This window comes from Salminus brasiliensis, chromosome 13 (genome assembly GCF_030463535.1).
Source record: "Salminus brasiliensis chromosome 13, fSalBra1.hap2, whole genome shotgun sequence".
Lineage (NCBI taxonomy): Eukaryota > Metazoa > Chordata > Actinopteri > Characiformes > Bryconidae > Salminus > Salminus brasiliensis.
This window is the reverse complement of record NC_132890.1, coordinates 11,225,017-11,242,887: the sequence shown is the minus strand read 5'-3', so window position 1 is coordinate 11,242,887 and position 17,871 is coordinate 11,225,017. Positions and strand designations below refer to the sequence as shown.

The 17,871-nt window shown below is 40.9% G+C and overlaps 1 protein-coding gene across 2 annotated transcripts; it reads left to right on the top strand.

Annotated features, from left to right (window-relative positions):
- Positions 1–13,010: 13,010 nt before the first annotated feature.
- snapc5 (small nuclear RNA activating complex, polypeptide 5) lies at positions 13,011–17,567 on the top strand. Of its 2 annotated transcripts, none has more exons than XM_072694803.1 (4): positions 13,011–13,118; positions 14,105–14,220; positions 16,533–16,607; positions 16,770–17,567. In XM_072694803.1, exons 2-4 carry the CDS (start codon positions 14,131–14,133, stop codon positions 16,935–16,937), a joined length of 333 nt encoding a protein of 110 aa, XP_072550904.1. In that variant the 5' UTR covers positions 13,011–13,118; positions 14,105–14,130; the 3' UTR covers positions 16,938–17,567. The 2 variants fall into 2 exon arrangements, with proteins under 2 accessions (XP_072550904.1, XP_072550905.1); XM_072694804.1 differs by having other exon boundaries at positions 13,017–13,124.
- The last annotated feature ends 304 nt before the right edge of the window (positions 17,568–17,871 follow it).

Sequence of the window (17,871 nt, the reverse complement as noted above, 5' to 3'; positions counted from 1 at the left end):
ACAACCACACACAGTCTGGTCACGTTCGTCAGTATAACAGTATACTAAATATAGCCCAACATATTACAAGACCAGGTCCCACCAGTCAATTAACAGCAAGTGCATAAGCTAATTATGATCATTTACAGCAGCATTATTAGACATTTGTATTGCACTATGAGAAAAAGCCTCGGCCTACACTCGTCAAAGCCTTTATAGAACAAAATGTCTCTCTAACCATAGAGGGACAAACAATTAATTTGATGGACGTCTGGGGTCTAACATAAGGCCCAAAGCATGTGATTGCATTCTGGAAAACTATATACTGTATCCTCCATGGAGGGGAAGACAGCTCGTCCTGGCTTTATGTCCTTCTCTCTCTCTAGAGCCTTACTCTTTATCTGTCACACTGCCATTCCAAACTGTAAGTTAGTTTAAATGCTTTGTATGAGCTCTGTAGAACACTTACCACCAGACCTTCCATTTCTAAAACCGTCATAACAATGACATACATCAGTGCCACCCTGCGATGGACTGGTGCCCTTTTCCAGAGTGTATTCCTACTTTGAACCCAATGACTCTGGGAAGGCTCTGGACCCCCCAGGAAGGACCGCATAAGAAGATGGATGGATGAATATTTCAGTGCCTAACACTCAGTAGCATAACGGATATGATCATATAGAGGTAACTTCCTGATCCCAAAAGCAAATATTTCTGTCACTTGACATTGAGATTTACTTGACTGACAACTAACAAGACTTCTAAGCCACGTTCTACACAATCATGCATTTTTGCAAGCATAAGATCAGTTACCCTTTTATTGCCTACAAATTTTGCAATCCAATTTGAACTCTCCTGCAAAGTACTACAGTCATAAAAATATAACGATGAATTTGATGAAACTGCATCCCTAAGGCCAGTACTCAGTGTCAACACAGGGGGGATATCACTATTTATCCTTATTCTCTGTGATCTATGTGTGATAACATTTAAAACAGGGTTGTGCAAGAATTGGCATTCTTGCTCATGGGCTCCCTCTACAGTTGCAGAGAGTAATTTACTGTTACTCCACTGCTGTAAATACAAATCACACTTTGATTTCCCCCTCATGGACAGCCCTGTATGTGTGTGCGTTTGTAGACAAGTGAAAGAAGCATATGGTCTAAGGCGGAAGAGTCATATTACAAAAATTTCCATAAATATGACTTTGGGTTATGCAACATTACGCAGAGGTTTCATGCAGCTCAAGCATAGTTACATGCAATAGCTCAATAGTAGCATTCCAAGCACGGAGTGTCAATGACAGAGACACCGTTCTCCTGATTATACAGCTATAATTTTTTACGAATTTAAAATGTCTGTCAATTTGTTTTTGTATTTTATTCTTACAACTAAATATGGATGCAATTGAATTTAGTAAGCATAGTTCAAAAAGTAATGGACTATTTTAACTGTTTTATTTTAAATGTAAATTCAGAAAATATTATATTCTAAGTCAAATAAATAAAAGCTCCAATTCTTGGAAAATGTTTTATGAGACATTTATTAACTAGTATTTATGTTTGACGGTGGAGCTATTATTTGGTAATAGACATGTGTAATAACACTTTTTGGGTTAAGGAAAAATGGCTACGCACTGTTGCTCTAAAATCCAGTCCGTGGGAAATGTGATACAATAGCCTATCCATGGCTATGTCCAAACACACAAATGAATTTCAGAGCATCTTTTTTTTCATTCATTCTGCATCTAGAAAAGCTAAAGGAAAAAGCGTCCTGAGACATAATTCCCCAATGACACTTGACCTTGGCCAAAATGTGCCTCTTTTGACCATGCTTTGTCCAGATTTGTGTTTTATAGTCCATTCACACTCAACCTTTCAGGTTCAGGAAAAGGAGAATAAACAGTCTTAAAAATCCCCCCTCCAAAAATCTTTCAGCACAGCAGTCATCCGTACAGAGCGCTGTTTGGGATTAAAAAAAAGCGTCCACACAAAAGACAAGTAAAACAACTCGCCACTCGACCATTACGAATTATTGGGGAACAGAGGAGAAAAAGGAGGCGCGGGGGGAGGAAAATAAAAACATAGAAGGATTTTTGTGCTGTGTGCCGTGCGGCCGTGACATTAGCACGCTGTTTAACATGAGGTGCCAGTGAAGGTGAACCGGCCTGGGCCGTGTAAACAAGTCGGGGAAAGGGAGGGGTAACGCAGCACGGCCTGAATGTGAATGTGTGATTAATCATGGCGCAGCTCCAAAGAGCCAGTCTGAGAAGGGCTCCTGCCCTCCCCCCCCCCCCCCCCCTTACTCTCCACCACGACTCCCCTGAGACAGGCCTGGAGGAGCAGGAATGCTGCATATGGGTGGTCATTTAGCTTAAAGGTTTCAGCTGTGACAGAGCATTTCTCCATGGGCTGAGAGGGGACACGGAAGCTCTCTCTTTCTTTCGTCCTCTCTCTTTCACTCTCTCTGACTTTCTCTCTTTCTGCCCACATCATATCAACAGCAATCCAAACACGCAGCGAAAAACCGCATGCCGTGATCTGAGGCATTCCCAGGCCTGAAACATAAAGACTCTCACTCCATTTCCCTCAGCCTAAATCAACAGGCGTTTTCTTTTTTTTTTTTTTCACTGCGGTTACCGTGCTAAAGGCCTTGCTGCCAGAATGTGACCGTGCTTTTTTGCCCTTGTGCCATTTTAAAAGAGCATGCTCTACTCTGATTAGTCTTCTCCCGCTCTCTTGGTTTGCTTAGTGTGACAGCTGGTCATTTCACCTCACTCTGACTGATGTTATTAAGCCTAACAGCTCTTGTAAACCAGCATTGCTGTTTTGCCATTAAACACGCATGTTTTACACCAGCAGAAGTGTTAGAGTTCGTGCTTTCATAAACTACAGCTAAGTCTTAAATTAAGGCAGCTACAGGAGGGTGTCTATGCCAGGCTATGCACATGTTCTTTGAAGTAGAGCTGTTGTGGGTCCATGTGGCTGTCCTCATTCACTGATATTGACTTCAAGCAGCAGCCATGAAAGGCCAAGCCACCTTTCAGCACCTTTTTTGGTGATGAGGACTTTTGTACTATTAAGAACTTTCAAATGACAGTACAGGCATACAACAAATATACTTATTGTATATTTATGAGGAATGTACTTTTTACTCACTTGTGCTGTGTTTTTCTTTGGAGAGTCTTGCCCAATCACTTGAACCAAGGACTTGAACCCCTGTCTCCCATATGGTTTGGTAGCTCACTGACTCCCACCAGTGTTCACTCTCTACAGCATGTGTACAAGCATGTGATCACCAGTGTTGGAACGTTACCTTTTTCTAGACCCCACAGCACCTTCTGATGTTGGCCGTTCTTCACTTCCCTGTGTAGCTTTATCACTGTATTGTAGACCAGAAGTATGCAAACACTGAAGAACAGCATGTAATAAACTTCAGTTCCAGCCCTAATATGTCTTTTCTCTGGGACTGTGGCCTAAAATCCTTGATTTTGCTGCAGCTCAATTTTTGTGCTATATCTGCAGTTCCTTTGTTTGGGAGGCAGGGAGTTCACAGCAAAGCTGTAGAATATGTAATGACTTTGAGCTTGGTACACTGTATTTCTTCAACCGATTTTGAATGTAGCCTTTTTAGATCCTCAGTAAAAGGAGGAATAGGTTATTTACAAATAAATAAAAGTGTTTCTAATGGTTCTTGGAGATGTGAGAGTATGAAGATCTGTTGAAGTTGTAGAACATGAACATCCAGTGAAGGTTTCCTTCACACTTATCCATATGTATGACAAACATGGTTCATTATGGAACCAAATGTGGTAGTTTAATGGCATTGCTCCAATAACCATTTTTAAGCGTGTGCCTTAAAGTCCTTACTTCACTTTAAAACACACTAAAAATAAAGGTTCTTGGCTTGGATGTATGGTTCAAGGAAATGGTTCTCACATCCATTTAAAAGGTTCTTCAGGGATGGAAAAGCAGTTCTTCTGTGGCATCACCCAAAAAAAAGCCTTTTTCACATCTTTTTTTAAAAGCGCACCTCAGTTCCTTTAGCTGTCATAATCCTGTTCTGTAGAGCGCCAAAGCAGGTGATTCATTTAGTGTGAACATCAGCGCATGCATGAAGGGAGTTACTGTGTTCACACCTCCTCGCTCCCTCGCTCTGGCCAGGGCCTGCCTGCAGTTAGTCCAGCTCCTCTGATCTCTGTTTGAACAGCGTTGGAGAGGAGCACGCGCCGCACCTTCCCGGCTTAGCAGCATGCAGGCATTTAGAAAAGGCCTGAAAAACAAAAATAACATTGCCTAAAATAAGGATTTGTACTAAACACAGGGTGTGGAGGCTTGCTAATAAGCTCGTTAGTACAACCCAGTCTCAGAGTTCCTGCATCAAAACATGAGATTTGCGAGAGTCTGTCTGTCTGTGGGAGCGCATATATTAGAATTCTTAGGCCTGCGCTCAGAGAGCGGAATTCATGCTGCACGGGAATGTGTACGTGCGTAATTGGGCATACTGTATTATAGATGTGTGCACTTCAGCGATATCAAATGTGTGCGGCCCTACACGCATACAACTGAATGTTCTGGGGGGGGCAGGCCGGACAGGAAAGGTGAAGGTTGAGGCAGGGCTCCGAAAACAAAGAGCCTGGAGACTCCACACACACACTTTTCCTCTTCCTTGAAACGCAGGGATCTTCCCACCATCACTGACTCAAGGAGCAACATCCTGAGGGCTGCGGTCACGTTTTTTTACTCACATATCAATTTTTGGGTGAAGGCCTTTAGAAGAAGTGTTGAAATGAATTGACCTATTCAAGCTCCGCCCACAAATGCATTATTTCAAATAAAACTATATAAATATATTTATGAAATGTGTTGTTGTGGATAATCAGGTTGTAAACATTAGTGCTTTCTCTACCCTCTTAGCACTGGCTTAATAAATGACAAAAACTACAGTGATCCATATTGTCAGATATGAGCTGATGCTCTCTCATCTACAAGCAGACCCTGACAACTCCATAGCTTAGGAGCTAACGTTAGTCCAGTTCTAAAAAAAATGTTTTCAGCAAATCGTTGCAAGGTCATAGGTGATTATCAAATGTTTAATGGATTGGAATAGGGGGACTGTACAGTTAGCTAGAGTTTTTGGAGATAACTCTTATGTCCTGGGCACCAAAGGAGCTTAATCTGGCTCTGCTGGTCTATAATATTAGTATAATATTTCACACAAAATAAATAGCATTTCAAAATAACAGCAGCATTATGTAAAAACTGACAGTCCTTGCTCCTGGGCTCCCCCTACAGGTGGGAAATGGAATTCATGCTTTGAGCCGCCACTAAATGACGCTTTTCACATGTTACAAGCTGGAAAAAAGAAGATTGAAGCTTTTGGACTCAAATATGACTCAGGCTATGCAGTGTTACGTTGCGTATTGTCCAGAAGATCCGTAGTGCAGTGTCTGGCGTGTTATGAGCGGAGTAGCAACGATAGTGGCACTACTCTCGTTATTACAGTCAGTGATGCATCCATATGATTTTGATGCATTAATGATGCATCAAATGCAATTTGACTAATGGGATAATCTTCTTAACTCTGTACTTAGCCAATGAGGGCAAATCAACATGGCTGCTTACACCGTCAATAGTAGTAAAGCATCATTTTCCTGTGTTAAAGCAACTTGTTGCAAATATACTTTAAAATAACCTTCAAAATCATTTTGGTTGAACAATAAGAATTAGAATAATAGGGAGAATTGAGTTTCTCGGCCTGGATAGCTGCTACTGCACTATGTAACTTTGGTGGAGCTGCACAAGGCCTTCAATATCTTGCATACTGTTGCTTTAAAACTTTGTGGCTGGGAAAAGTCAACCATGTTTTCTCACTTTGTATTTGGAATGTACAAAGGCTTGTATATGCTTTTTGAATGCAAGTTGAACACAGCATTATAACTCACTTTGTGTTTCAGTTTTTGACAAAAATATTAGTATTATAATTTCTCATTGGGTTGAATGTCATTTTTGCCTACATTCTGTAAAGCTTGTCCAACAACAGAATACCTGAAAGAGCGCATTTGTGGGTGGTGCACCAAAGGCCAACAATCTCCTTCAAACATAGAATGAGGCATTGTTTTTCTGGTTAAGCCAAAAAGGCTGAATATGATCAAAAGGTGCTGTCAGGAATCATTGTAGCCTCCATTTTTTAATGTCGTTATGGTTGGGTTGAACCACTGCAAGGATCTTTTCCGATGTTAAACTGCTGAGCAGTTGGGGACACTCATTAGTGGGTTCTCCAAAAGTGCTCTGTTTTTCTTCACTGCTCCCACCCATTCCTCCTCTCTCTCTCTTTCTTTCACAAATTCTTTCCTTCTGTGTCTTGGCATCTATAAGTTTCTCTTTCTCCCTCCCTGCCCAGTTTTTTTTTCTCCCTTTCCGTCGCTAGTTTCTCCTTCTCTCTCTCCCTGCCTTTTCTTCATTTGCTTCTCCCTCACCCCTTTTCTCTATGAAAATTGAGTCATAACTTCCTGACTCCACTGGCCAAAGGTCAATCCTGTGGGCTCGCTCCTCCCCCCCTCTCTTTTCCTCCTTCACTGCTTTTTTGCTCTCCCTTTCGTGAGGCCCCTCCGTCCTCTCAGCATTCCTTAGGCCAAGAGTACCTTCAAAACGGGCTCAGCGTGCCCCGGGCTGGTGGAGAGTGGACGCTTCTCAGCTGCTGTGGGTCCTCAGCCGGCCCGAGGAGTGCTCTGACTGTGAGAAAATGCGGCCCGGCACCACTCCGGCCCCCGTGATGACAGCGAGAAGGCAACTGGGGGGCTCGGGGGGACAGAGATTGATATCTGTTGCTCATGAGTCCCCTGTGCCTCCTGCCTAGCTCCCGTGCCAAGTCCCAGTGTTAAGCCCTCCATGAGGAGCCCCATTGCCCTCTGGGTGCTCACTCATATCCATGCGTATGCACATATAACAGACATGCATATATCCACAGAATTCAAGCTCTGGCCCTCTCTCATCTGTGCCTGGAAAAGTGGCAGCTGTGGTCATGGGGCTCAGACCCTGCAGTCTCTGACCCCACATGGGCAGTATGGGCTTACACTGCTCCTATGGAGGGCTCTAGTTACATCCCTTCTCTGCTTCAGTATACAGCCACATACACACACAGAGAACTGTTTTTATGCAGTGTCAGGACACTGACACCGTGGGTGCCCATGACCCTATACCAAGTTCACTGGTTGTCTGACTTTTGGTAAATACTGACCATTGCACACCGGGGACATCCCATGAAACAACATGTGTGTGTAAGCCATATAGCACCACTGACAGGTGAACAGGTGAAAATGTCATACAACAGGCATATGTCAAGGGCTGGAAATATTAGGCAGGTCATCAGTCAGTTCTGATGTGTTAAAAGCAGGACAAATGGGCAAACCTAAGAATCTGAGCCACTTTGACAAGAGGCAAATTGTGACTGGGCCAGAATATCAACCTACCAAAGGTGGTCCAAAGAAGGCTCATGGGTCATGGGCACATAAGGCTCATTGACAAGATCCACCTCACAGCTTATAGGACTTAAAAGATCTACTAACGTCTTGGTGCCAGATACCACAGGGTGCCTTCAGAGGTATGGCAGGATCTGTTGTTGCGGCACAAGGGGAACATACTCAATATTTGGCACTACTTTTATGACTGATTGGTGTGTGTGTGTGTGTGTGTATGTGTGTGTGTAATTTCTGTTAACCTAGCTAATGAGTGCCCTCATACTAATTCAAATAATAAGTAGTGCTGAGAAACAGATGAATGTGATATTACAACGTAGATTCCAACAGTGGGCGCCCTGAGCGTGTGTTAATATATTGCTGCATTAGTAATACTTAGATACGATCAAATTCAGAACAGTACTCAACTTGTAGCACAAACAGCTAGCAGTCGTATACAGCAAATGACACCAATGAATGGAGGGCACTCTGGGTGCTGTAGTTCTTGCAAGCCTGCTTTGCAACAAGCAAGGAGTATTCAACTTTATATGTCGTCACTGTCGGATGAAAGTGTTTGACTTTTTGACATAATGTGAGTCTGGCATTTCTACAAAAAACATTTTTGAGAGTGTAGGTGTTGAAACTTGTTGGAGATCTTGACATATATATATATTTTTTTTATCTTACTATCAAGGTGTTCTTGTCCAGTAAATGGACAAAAACCAATGTGCACAACATACACTTACAAACTCACACTCACACACACACGCTAATCCCTCCCTGAGGCTGGGATCTGGGGAGGGCAGAACGTGACACTGGAGGTGGGGGAGGTTGGCCAGGTTACTGTTATCAGAGTCCCCCTACACCCCCCTTCGACTCCCCCTCCACAATCTCTTGCACCCATCATTCAAGCCTCACGCTACATCATAAGACTACTTCACCTTGAACCCACTGACCTCATCTGAGGCCATAAGCATCAGCTCTGCTCTCCTCTCCAGTGAACGGCTTATCAGGCCATGCTGCATATGCCGCTGCATGCAAACCAGTGCCAATGCTTTTTCACCCCAGATGCACAGTGATCGTGCACGATGATTGCGTGAGGTGATAAGAATGAGTGGGTTGCACAAGTACACTTCCCGCAATTTCCTTCTGAAGCATGAGATCAGGCATTCTCGGATACCTGGCTAAGCTTAGTGGGAGAGGGAGAGAGAGAGAGAATAACAGAAAAGGATTTACCACAAAAGGGGGTTCAGACATAAATCAGCAGGAAGCGATAAATTGCTGAAGAACCTGAATAGAGGCTGATAGCAAAACTGCAAAAGCTGGGAACGCTTTTTCCAAACTGCCCATCAGTCATATATTTAAAGCCATGGCGTGGCCGAATATATATATATATATATATATATATATATATATATATATATATATATCCCTAATTTAGTCAGTAAGCCGAAATATTCAGTATTTAGGGCCTGAGGTTTGCTTCCTGAGTTTTGCCCTGGAACTCCAGAAGCTAAGTAATGGATCCTGTGGCTACTAGCATTTGATTATGTACACAGCATGCCTAAATCGTCACACATTTACTTGTACTAACGCTCATCAGACATGGGCTCCTCTAAACAACTGTCTAAAGATCTAAAAACAAAAGTAATTGATGTCCACAAGGAAGTGGAAGCCTATAAGACGCTTGCGGTTTCTTCCGTGTGTAATGTTCCTAAGAAGTGGTAGTTCAGCAGAACTGTGGACATCAAGATGAGATCTGGAAGATTGAGAAAACTCTCTGAAAGAACTGCCTGTATGCTGGTAAGATGAGCAAATCAAATCAGCTCCCATATGACAGCCAAGAACCTGCATTCCAGTTTAGCTGAGTCAGGAGGGTGGTACACTGTTCCTGTATAATCTTCATGGAACAGTCCTAACAAGGAAACCTTACCAGTGACCTTGTCACAAAACTTGTGATTAAAGTACACTCCAGAACATCCAGAGCCATTAAAGCCAGATGGGTTTGGGTGCTGTTTTGGGACTGATGCCAAAAGTCAAATGTCAAAATTGAACTCAGCAAAGGTATGAAACTGCAAAGAAAACAAGAAACTGCAAAGAACATCTTTCCAAATAAAATATGGGGAAGAATCTATCATACTTTGGGGTTGTGTTGCTGCCAGTTGCTTGGGCAATATTGCACATGTGGACTAAAGACTGGATGCTAAAAAATACCAGCAAACAACCTTGGATAAAAATTTCAAACCGTTTGTTAAAATGTTAAAGCTGGCAAAGGATAACTACTACACCAGGAATACAATCCAAAATAAACTTCAGAATTCACTACAGACTACCTGATGCAGAGGTGAGCAATTCTGGTCCTGGAGGGCCGGATTCTCTCTGCACAGTTTTGTGTGTGTTCTGCTCAAGCTCCTTAACCTCAAAATCTTAATCAACTCACATGTTAATAACAAGGATTAGTAGAGCAGGGAAAGCAGCAAATTGTGCTAGACTCTGGCCCTTGTTGCCCACTTCTGAACCTGAAAGGGCACAAACTAAAGCTTCAGGAGTTCCCCTCACAGTCGACTCCCTGACCTAAACTTTAGAACTAGAGGCCTTCTGCAAAGACAAATGGGGGGAGTATTTTTTTTTTTTAGTTGAGCTGCTATTAAACGTGTTTGCATGCTGGGATTTCTGCTAAAGGGGGTGTGATTAAGTACTGACTCTGTGAGGTGCCGAGACGTTTGTTCATCCCACACTGAGAAGTTTTATGTTTTATATTTTTATTTATTAAATGCAGAGTGACCGCACATTATGATCTGCTGAAAAACAAAAGACAAAATGTGTCACTTGGCCGAGGGTGTGTTTGGGCGTGTTCTGTCCGACACTGTCTGACATTCTACTAATACTACTATGCCATTTGTCTTAGTAAAGAGAAGGACCCGGTTCCTACTACATCTATCAGCACCACATTCATCAGGGTCCCATTCTGTGTCTCAGATATCTTTATATGTCATATGGACGAGCCATCATAATTAGCTCAGACATGGCATGTGAAAATGCGTGGGTTAAAGCCAGGTACGTCTCATCGGCTGGCTGCGCTCTACTCGCTGCCTCCAGTTGAGCTTATGTGCTCTGATTATCTACACACACATCTGGATGGATTTAGTCAAGGAATCCTATAAAAGAACCCTAATGGGCTCCCCCCAACATTTCTGGAGACTGATTAAGAGTGCTTTTAGATCTGGTTTACATCAATGAGTTCCATCTGTGATTTATTTGTGTTTTGTCTAAATAAGCAATTTTCTTAATTTTGACCTCGCCTTGTGTGTTGCTTGGACACGGGGCTATCAGGCTTTTTTTGTGTGTGTTCATCCCATACACCCAAACTGAGGCTCCGCTGATGAGTTCAGGTAGAAAGTCAAATACAAAGATCCAGGAATGGGAACAATGGATGGAACATGGTCTCCAGCACACATATGCCAGACTTCCTGTCTTTCTATGTCTTTCATGTGACTAATTCTCGGCCTCTAACACACAGGATGCATGTGTAAAGTGCATGGGTCCTCCTATTTGTCCCACAAAGATAGTCCTACACCTTTTTTAAAAAGCTTCTTCAAAGGCAATGGTTCTAAATGCTAAATGTTTTTTGTCTGGTTGAAGAAATGCTCTAAAATGACTGAAAGTTAAGACCATTTTTCCTTCTAGTGCAAAGTTACCATTTTGTTTTTTGTATTTATTTTTGCATAACAGCAGCAACATATTTTTTCTATATAAGAAAATGTGACATTAAGGATCATATACAAGTCTGTGTTCAAAGCAGTAGACTTTACAACATGAATTACATTAGAAACAGATTAGGCTCCCTGCTTTTACAGGCTTGACACCTGCCACTTCAAACATCTCCCCATATGCAGGTTAGGAGACCTGCAGACAAGTGGAGAGGTGGAGACTGCGCTGCTCTTGTTCCCTCTCTGTGGTCAGCTGCATCACTGATCCAACCACAAGGGGTCAGAGAGTGACATGATATTTACAGCAGTAACCTCTATAGACCCTACAGACTGCGCTGGGCAGTAGCACATAGTAAGTGTTGGTACAGTAGGATCAAACATTACTTAAAATGTGTAACAAATGTGTAAAAAATGTTTGAATTATATTCTAACAATCCCATAAGGAAAAATATTAGACATCATTTCTAGATGTATTATAATTATTCTACTTATAATTTTTTTGCAGTGCAGAATCTTTGTAGAAAAAAACAGCGATAAAAGCCGTAAACTATTTATGTTATACATACATATTTTAAATATTGCTTAAAATACTCATACACTCTAAGCAAAAAGGGCCTGACTTGTGTGACTGGGATAGCCCAACCATTTCTGGGACTGTATTGTTCTGTTAACAGGTTTAAAGGTAAAGGTGCACATATTTGTCACTGTACAGCAAAATGCATCCTCCACATTTAACCCATCTGTGGTAGTGAACTAGGGGCAGCCAACTCCAGCACCTTGGGAAGCAGAGAGAGTTAAGGGCCTTGCTCAAGGGCCCAACAGTAACAGCTTGCCAAGCCCAGGAATTGAACCCACAACCCTGTTATCAACAGCCCGGCGCTCTAACCGCTGAGCCACCACGGCCCCACAAAGGGGCACAAAGAACCATTGGCAAGTGCTTTTCCTTGTATTTAAAGCCCATTTTTACACAGACAAACAACCATTTAAGCATTTATTTTTTATTTATTTTTTTAGTTGTCATGTTTCTATACAGAACAACTGCCTTTACTAAAACCCTCCTCTTAAGAGTTAAGTAGATTACATTTATATGTAAATTATTAATGTATTTTATAAACCTTTATAAAAAAAATAATAATAAAAAATAAATAAAAAGATGTAAGCCAAACTGCAATAAAAAAGTGCACCTTTGCTGATTGTTCACATTGCCTGCATATCAAATGTAATGTGCAGATTCGCAAAACTTCATCCAAATAATCAAATAATGTTCGCAAAGGCTGCTGTTAAACTACTGCAATGGACAGTAATATGACTGGCATTACAGGGTCAGGTGTTAATGTTTATTTCTTATATACCTGTTAAATTTTGCTTCGGCATGTTTTTAAGGTTTCTAGAGAACTTGTGAACTAGACTTTTTTTATGCCAAGTGTTTTCAAAATAAAAGTCTTCTTTCCATTTTTAAAACGGCATCAGTTTAATATGTCTGATATCGGTCATCTAATAAACAATTTAATGTCAGTTTTATTATCAGTAAAAAAAAAAAAAGTTCAATAACTGTACTTAAATCAAAGTTTAATTAAATACTTGCACTGAAATATGGCGGGCTGTAGTTTCCAAGGCTCAATCCCAAATGACTCCCTAGTCCCTATGTAGTGCTCTGAGCAGGTCAACACATTCCTGTTTCTACCACTAAAAACAGTGCAGTTCCATCTGGGATTAAAGCATGGACTACACAGCTGTTGGACACGTAGTTCTTTACTGGGTGTAGAAGCTGTGATCTTGCGACCTTAATAACCCACTACTAGGGAACAGGGAGTAAGACGACATGCGAGAATCAGACTACCGCCCGCCTCTCTTCAGTGCGCATGCGTGGGGCTATGCACGTGACTCTTTCCGCAGAAGTGCATGGATTGCTCTAAAAACACTGAGGCATCTTCCTACAATTATGCTCGTTCATAACGGTGAAGTAACATAGAGTAAGTGTAAGTGTGTGCGGCTGCGAGCTGACCGATAATACGTGCTGTGTTGACTTTTTAGCCAGTTTGGGGTTCGTGTAACTGCACTGTAGGCTTGATAGCCAGCGTTAGCTTATGGCTATGTCTCTCGTTAGATTCTAGCTATCTAGCTACCTTACCACCTGCCAGAGTTGTAGAGTACAAACTGTCCTCAGGTTTAGTCATGTCCAGATTAGTCGAGATTTTGTGCCTCAGCCTCTGAACTTGTAGGACTTAAAGGATCTCGGCTAACATCATGGTGCCAGATTCTATAGGGCACCCTCAGCGGTCTTGCAGAGGGGTCTGTTTATGATTCTGCATATTAATATTAGCATGTATTAAGTTGGTGGTCATAATGTTTTGGCTCATATGTATATAGCTATGCTTTATATTTACAGTTGCCAAGCATATCTAAGCATCAGACAAGCAGTACATGTAGTCATTCAGTGCTTTATAAAAGACACAAACTTATGATCAGCATATGAGTTCTTATTAAATTGGTCATAATGGTGGTCATAATGTTTTGGCTCATATGTATATAGCTATGCTTTATATTTACAGTTGCTAAGCATCAGACAAGGACCATATTTATCAGTTCTCAGCAGTCATTCAGTTCTTTATATAAGACACAAACTTATGATCAGCATATGAGTTCTTAATAAATTACATTAACAGTTGCAATGGTCACAGTTAATGTTTCTACAGAACATGTTCAAGGCAATTAGTTGTTTGTTTAACTGAACAGGGGGAAGATAAAGAATAGTTGTGTATGTGAACAGGTGTATGTTTTATTAGATGAAATGTGTTCTGAACATCTACGTTCTTCTAAGTGCTAGTTAGCCATTTGAATAAACCTCAACACTTTGTAATAATAATCATTTCTTTATATTTTCCCACCAGTAGATCAAAACGTATTCTAGTCATGTCCATGAACAAAAGCCAGATCCTAACTGTCATCCTTGGTGCAGGAATGCTGTAAATCTACTCATCCACCATGCTGAGTCGCTTGCAGGAGCTCAAAAAGGAAGAGGAGACTCTTCTGAAAATTAAAGTCATGCTGCAGGATCAGCTTAACAGACTTAAGGTAAAGTGTAACAATTATACTGTATTTATACAGTCTCCTTCATGAGTCTCTTCCAAGGAAAGGACAATTATTTGTGTGATACACTGAAGACATCTGTGTTTGCGATCGAAAGATCGAAAGATGATTGACCATAATTTTAACTTTTATTCCTGACATTTACATCTAGAGTTTTTAAACAGCTTAGAACATGAGAAAATAGTAAAACCATGTGACTGACTGTGGTTAATGATAGAATCAGAGCTGTAAAGAAAAACAACAGTCTAAGACAGTCAGACTTAAATCATTAAAAAACCTCTACAGGATCATAGGTAAAGGCACATGCTTAAATGTATTGTATAGGGAGATCAGTTCAGAGGTTTTTTAGCAAAATGTATGAACTTTTAAATACATTAACATTTAAATAGCTCAACACAACTAATATAACAAGTGCTTTCCATGTGCAACACAAAATGCACATGGATGACAACTGCTGTCTCAGAATTATTCAACCCCCTCATGACCAGTGTCTTTAGTACTTAGTGGAGCACTGTTTTGCTGTTATGAGCTGCTGCAAAACATGGCCCCAGCTTCTTACAGAATTCCTATGGAATCTTTGCCCATTTCTCATGGACAGTGGCCTTTCTTCTTTAAATCAGAATTTTCTATAGGGTTAAAGTTAAGCGACTGTGACGAACACTTCAGAATCTTCCAGGACGTCTTCTGAAAGTTTTGTAATTCTGTTCTGTGGGGCAATGAACCAAACTGGAACTTATTTTTGACCTATGGATCAGTGGTGTGTGTGGCGGAGGAAGAATTAAGTATACACTGAAAGGAACACCCTGTCTACAGTGAAGCATGGCGGTGGCTCTGGGATGCTCTAGGGCTGCTTTTTTGCAGGTTTCCTCTGGCTCTGGAAACCTGCAGTGTATGGAGGGCAAGATGGATTCAGTCAAGTGTCTGGAGAGTACATCTTGCCTTGTTTCCTGTCAAGGAACCTGATGTTTGGATTTTCTTGGACCAGCAGGTAAATTATCCCAAGCATACCTCAAAGTCCACCCAGGGTTGGTTTCAGAACAAGTCCTGGAAGATTCTGGGGTGGTCGTGACAGTCGCCTAACTTGAGCTCCATAGAAAATCTTTGGTGAAATTAGGTGGCTGCAGCACTGTTACTGTCAGATATGCTACTCCCATCCATTATTGTGAACCTTGAAATGTCTCAATCATCTCATTGATCTCAAACCCAAATTGACCTCAAATCTTTTGTTTACAGGAAAAATAAAGGAACATATTTAGAATGATCAGTGTGTTTCAGATGTGTCAAGTATTGAAGTACAAATACTTACCTTACTTAAGTAGAAATTTTGGTTATCTGTACTTTACTGCAGTAATTATTTTCAGCTGACTTTTTACTTCTACTTCTTACATTTTCATGCAATTATCTGTCCTTTCTACTCCTTACATTTAAAAAATAGCTTTGTTACGTTTCATTTCTGTTTGTTTTCATTCTGGCTTGTCATCGTTCAAAACAAAAAGAAACAAAAAAAAAAAGGCTATCCAGATAAATTGCGCCATCCAAAAAAGTGTGAATTTGATTGTGGTTGGATGAGAAGTTTAAAAATATGTCATTCTTACATCCTATTGGTTTGTAAGCGATCCATCGCACCTGCATGTCACGCCACACTCCAGCAAGGACATAGCAGACGTATGTAGATGCCTAGTATGAAGAAGTCCGTGGCAGAGACTTAAGAAAACTCGAATGAAATGTCCCAACAAAGCACCACATTTACATTCCAATAAAGGTTATTGATAACATGCCTCTGAAGTTACATTTTTTTGCACCATTACAATACCTATAGGCAACTACTTATCATATTGTCCAGTCCATGAAACGCATATTAATGCTCAGTAGTTCACAAAGATGCTCCTTTAATATATTTCATATTACTAAAATGCATTAATTTTCAATGGGCAGATATGCAGCTGAAACAGGTAACCTAGTGCATCCCAACATTTGACCATTTTAATATAATATTATAGTCATTCTGGTTTTTACAAAAATGCTTTTTGGGGAGGGGGTAGTGCACTATAGTGTCCTGTGGTGTGGCCTAAGCGTTTGGCATATATTTTCCTTACATTACTTTTACTTTTAAGCTTTAAGTAGTTTTGAAACCAGTACTTTTACACTTTTACTTAAGTAAAAAGCTTAAGTTGAAACTTTTATAGAAGTTTTTTAAACCCTAGTATCTACACTGCTAACTGAGTAATGAATGTGAATACTTTTGACACCTTTGTTGTGTTTAAATAGTTGTCCTGATAATTGCTTGTTTTCACCAGTTTGAAGAAGGCGCCTTGAAGTCGATGATCAATGCCCAATCTGAGGAGAACCCAACTGAACCTGCTACCCCTGAAGTAAAGAACCATAAAGCATCTGCTATCATGCCATTACTTGTGTAATATGTGTAAAATGCTTCTCACAGATCATGTTCTTCAAAAGATGAGACCAGTGTAGAATGTATTGAACTGAAACTTTATTTCTTACTAATTTATACAGTTTTTATAATTGAAACTCAGGTTGAAGTCAACCCAGACAACGAGAGTGAGATCAACCAGACTAAGCTGGTGCTCAGCGCTCCCATTGACTATGAAATGGAGGAAGAGGAGGAGGATGACGATGATGAAGATGACGACCTTGACATGGTGCTAGAAGAAGAGGAGGAGGAGGAGGACGATGACTACTGAGTTTACATTCGAATAGCACAAGAGTATTATCAGTAACACTTGCTATTTAAGTGTTGAACGTCCAAAATGGCATGCCAAAAGATCCGTATTAATAGCTTGTAAGGTTGTTTGTTTCTCTGTTTGTCTAAGAATGATGGTGCATCGTATAGATTACAGGTAAGAGACATCTTGAGAACCAACCGCAGAACGATGTGTAGCAAGCGTAGAAGCTCAAACATCTTTTGGTACTGTACATGAGGTTAAGCCTGCACTTTTAAGTTATTTTTGTAGATTTAAGGCTGCTCCGCTATTGCATTCCCCTAGGACTATTCCAATATTATATGTAGCCCGTGTTTCAGATGGCAGTGCGTTGAGGTTGAATGTAAATCTGTTGTTCTGATGTGATTTCATAGCACTTGTATTTATGTTGGACATTTCTGGGGTACTTTTAAAGGTAACCTGAGTGGCAGAAGGAATGCATGTGTGTAGGTGTGTATGTAGTGCATGTGCATGAGGCGTTTCCTGACGAGCCAGTAATGTACAGTAATGTTTTCTTTTGTATTTCATGAGAAATATTGTAAAGGTTCAGTACAGTAGTTTAATTACTTAAGCACAATACAGAAGGTGAAATCCCCGTCTGGTGTGTTTCCATTGAATTTCCCTGCGAGGATGTTTGAGTGGACTGAATGATGAATGTCTGGATTTAATATCCTCAGCTCTACAACAGAAATGCACTGCAACGTCTTATGTGTTTTTCAATATAAATAAATCTCGTACAGAATAATGGATCAGTCAAATAGCAAGCAGACCAAGGGCTATTCAGATCAGCATTGCTGGCTAGTTCTCATAAACAAGGCTGATTGATTCTCTTTACTGGGTTAACTCATCTCTTTATGACCCAGAGGTTGGTGCATATAAAGATAAAGCTTGTGCTAGAAGCTGACAGAGACCACCT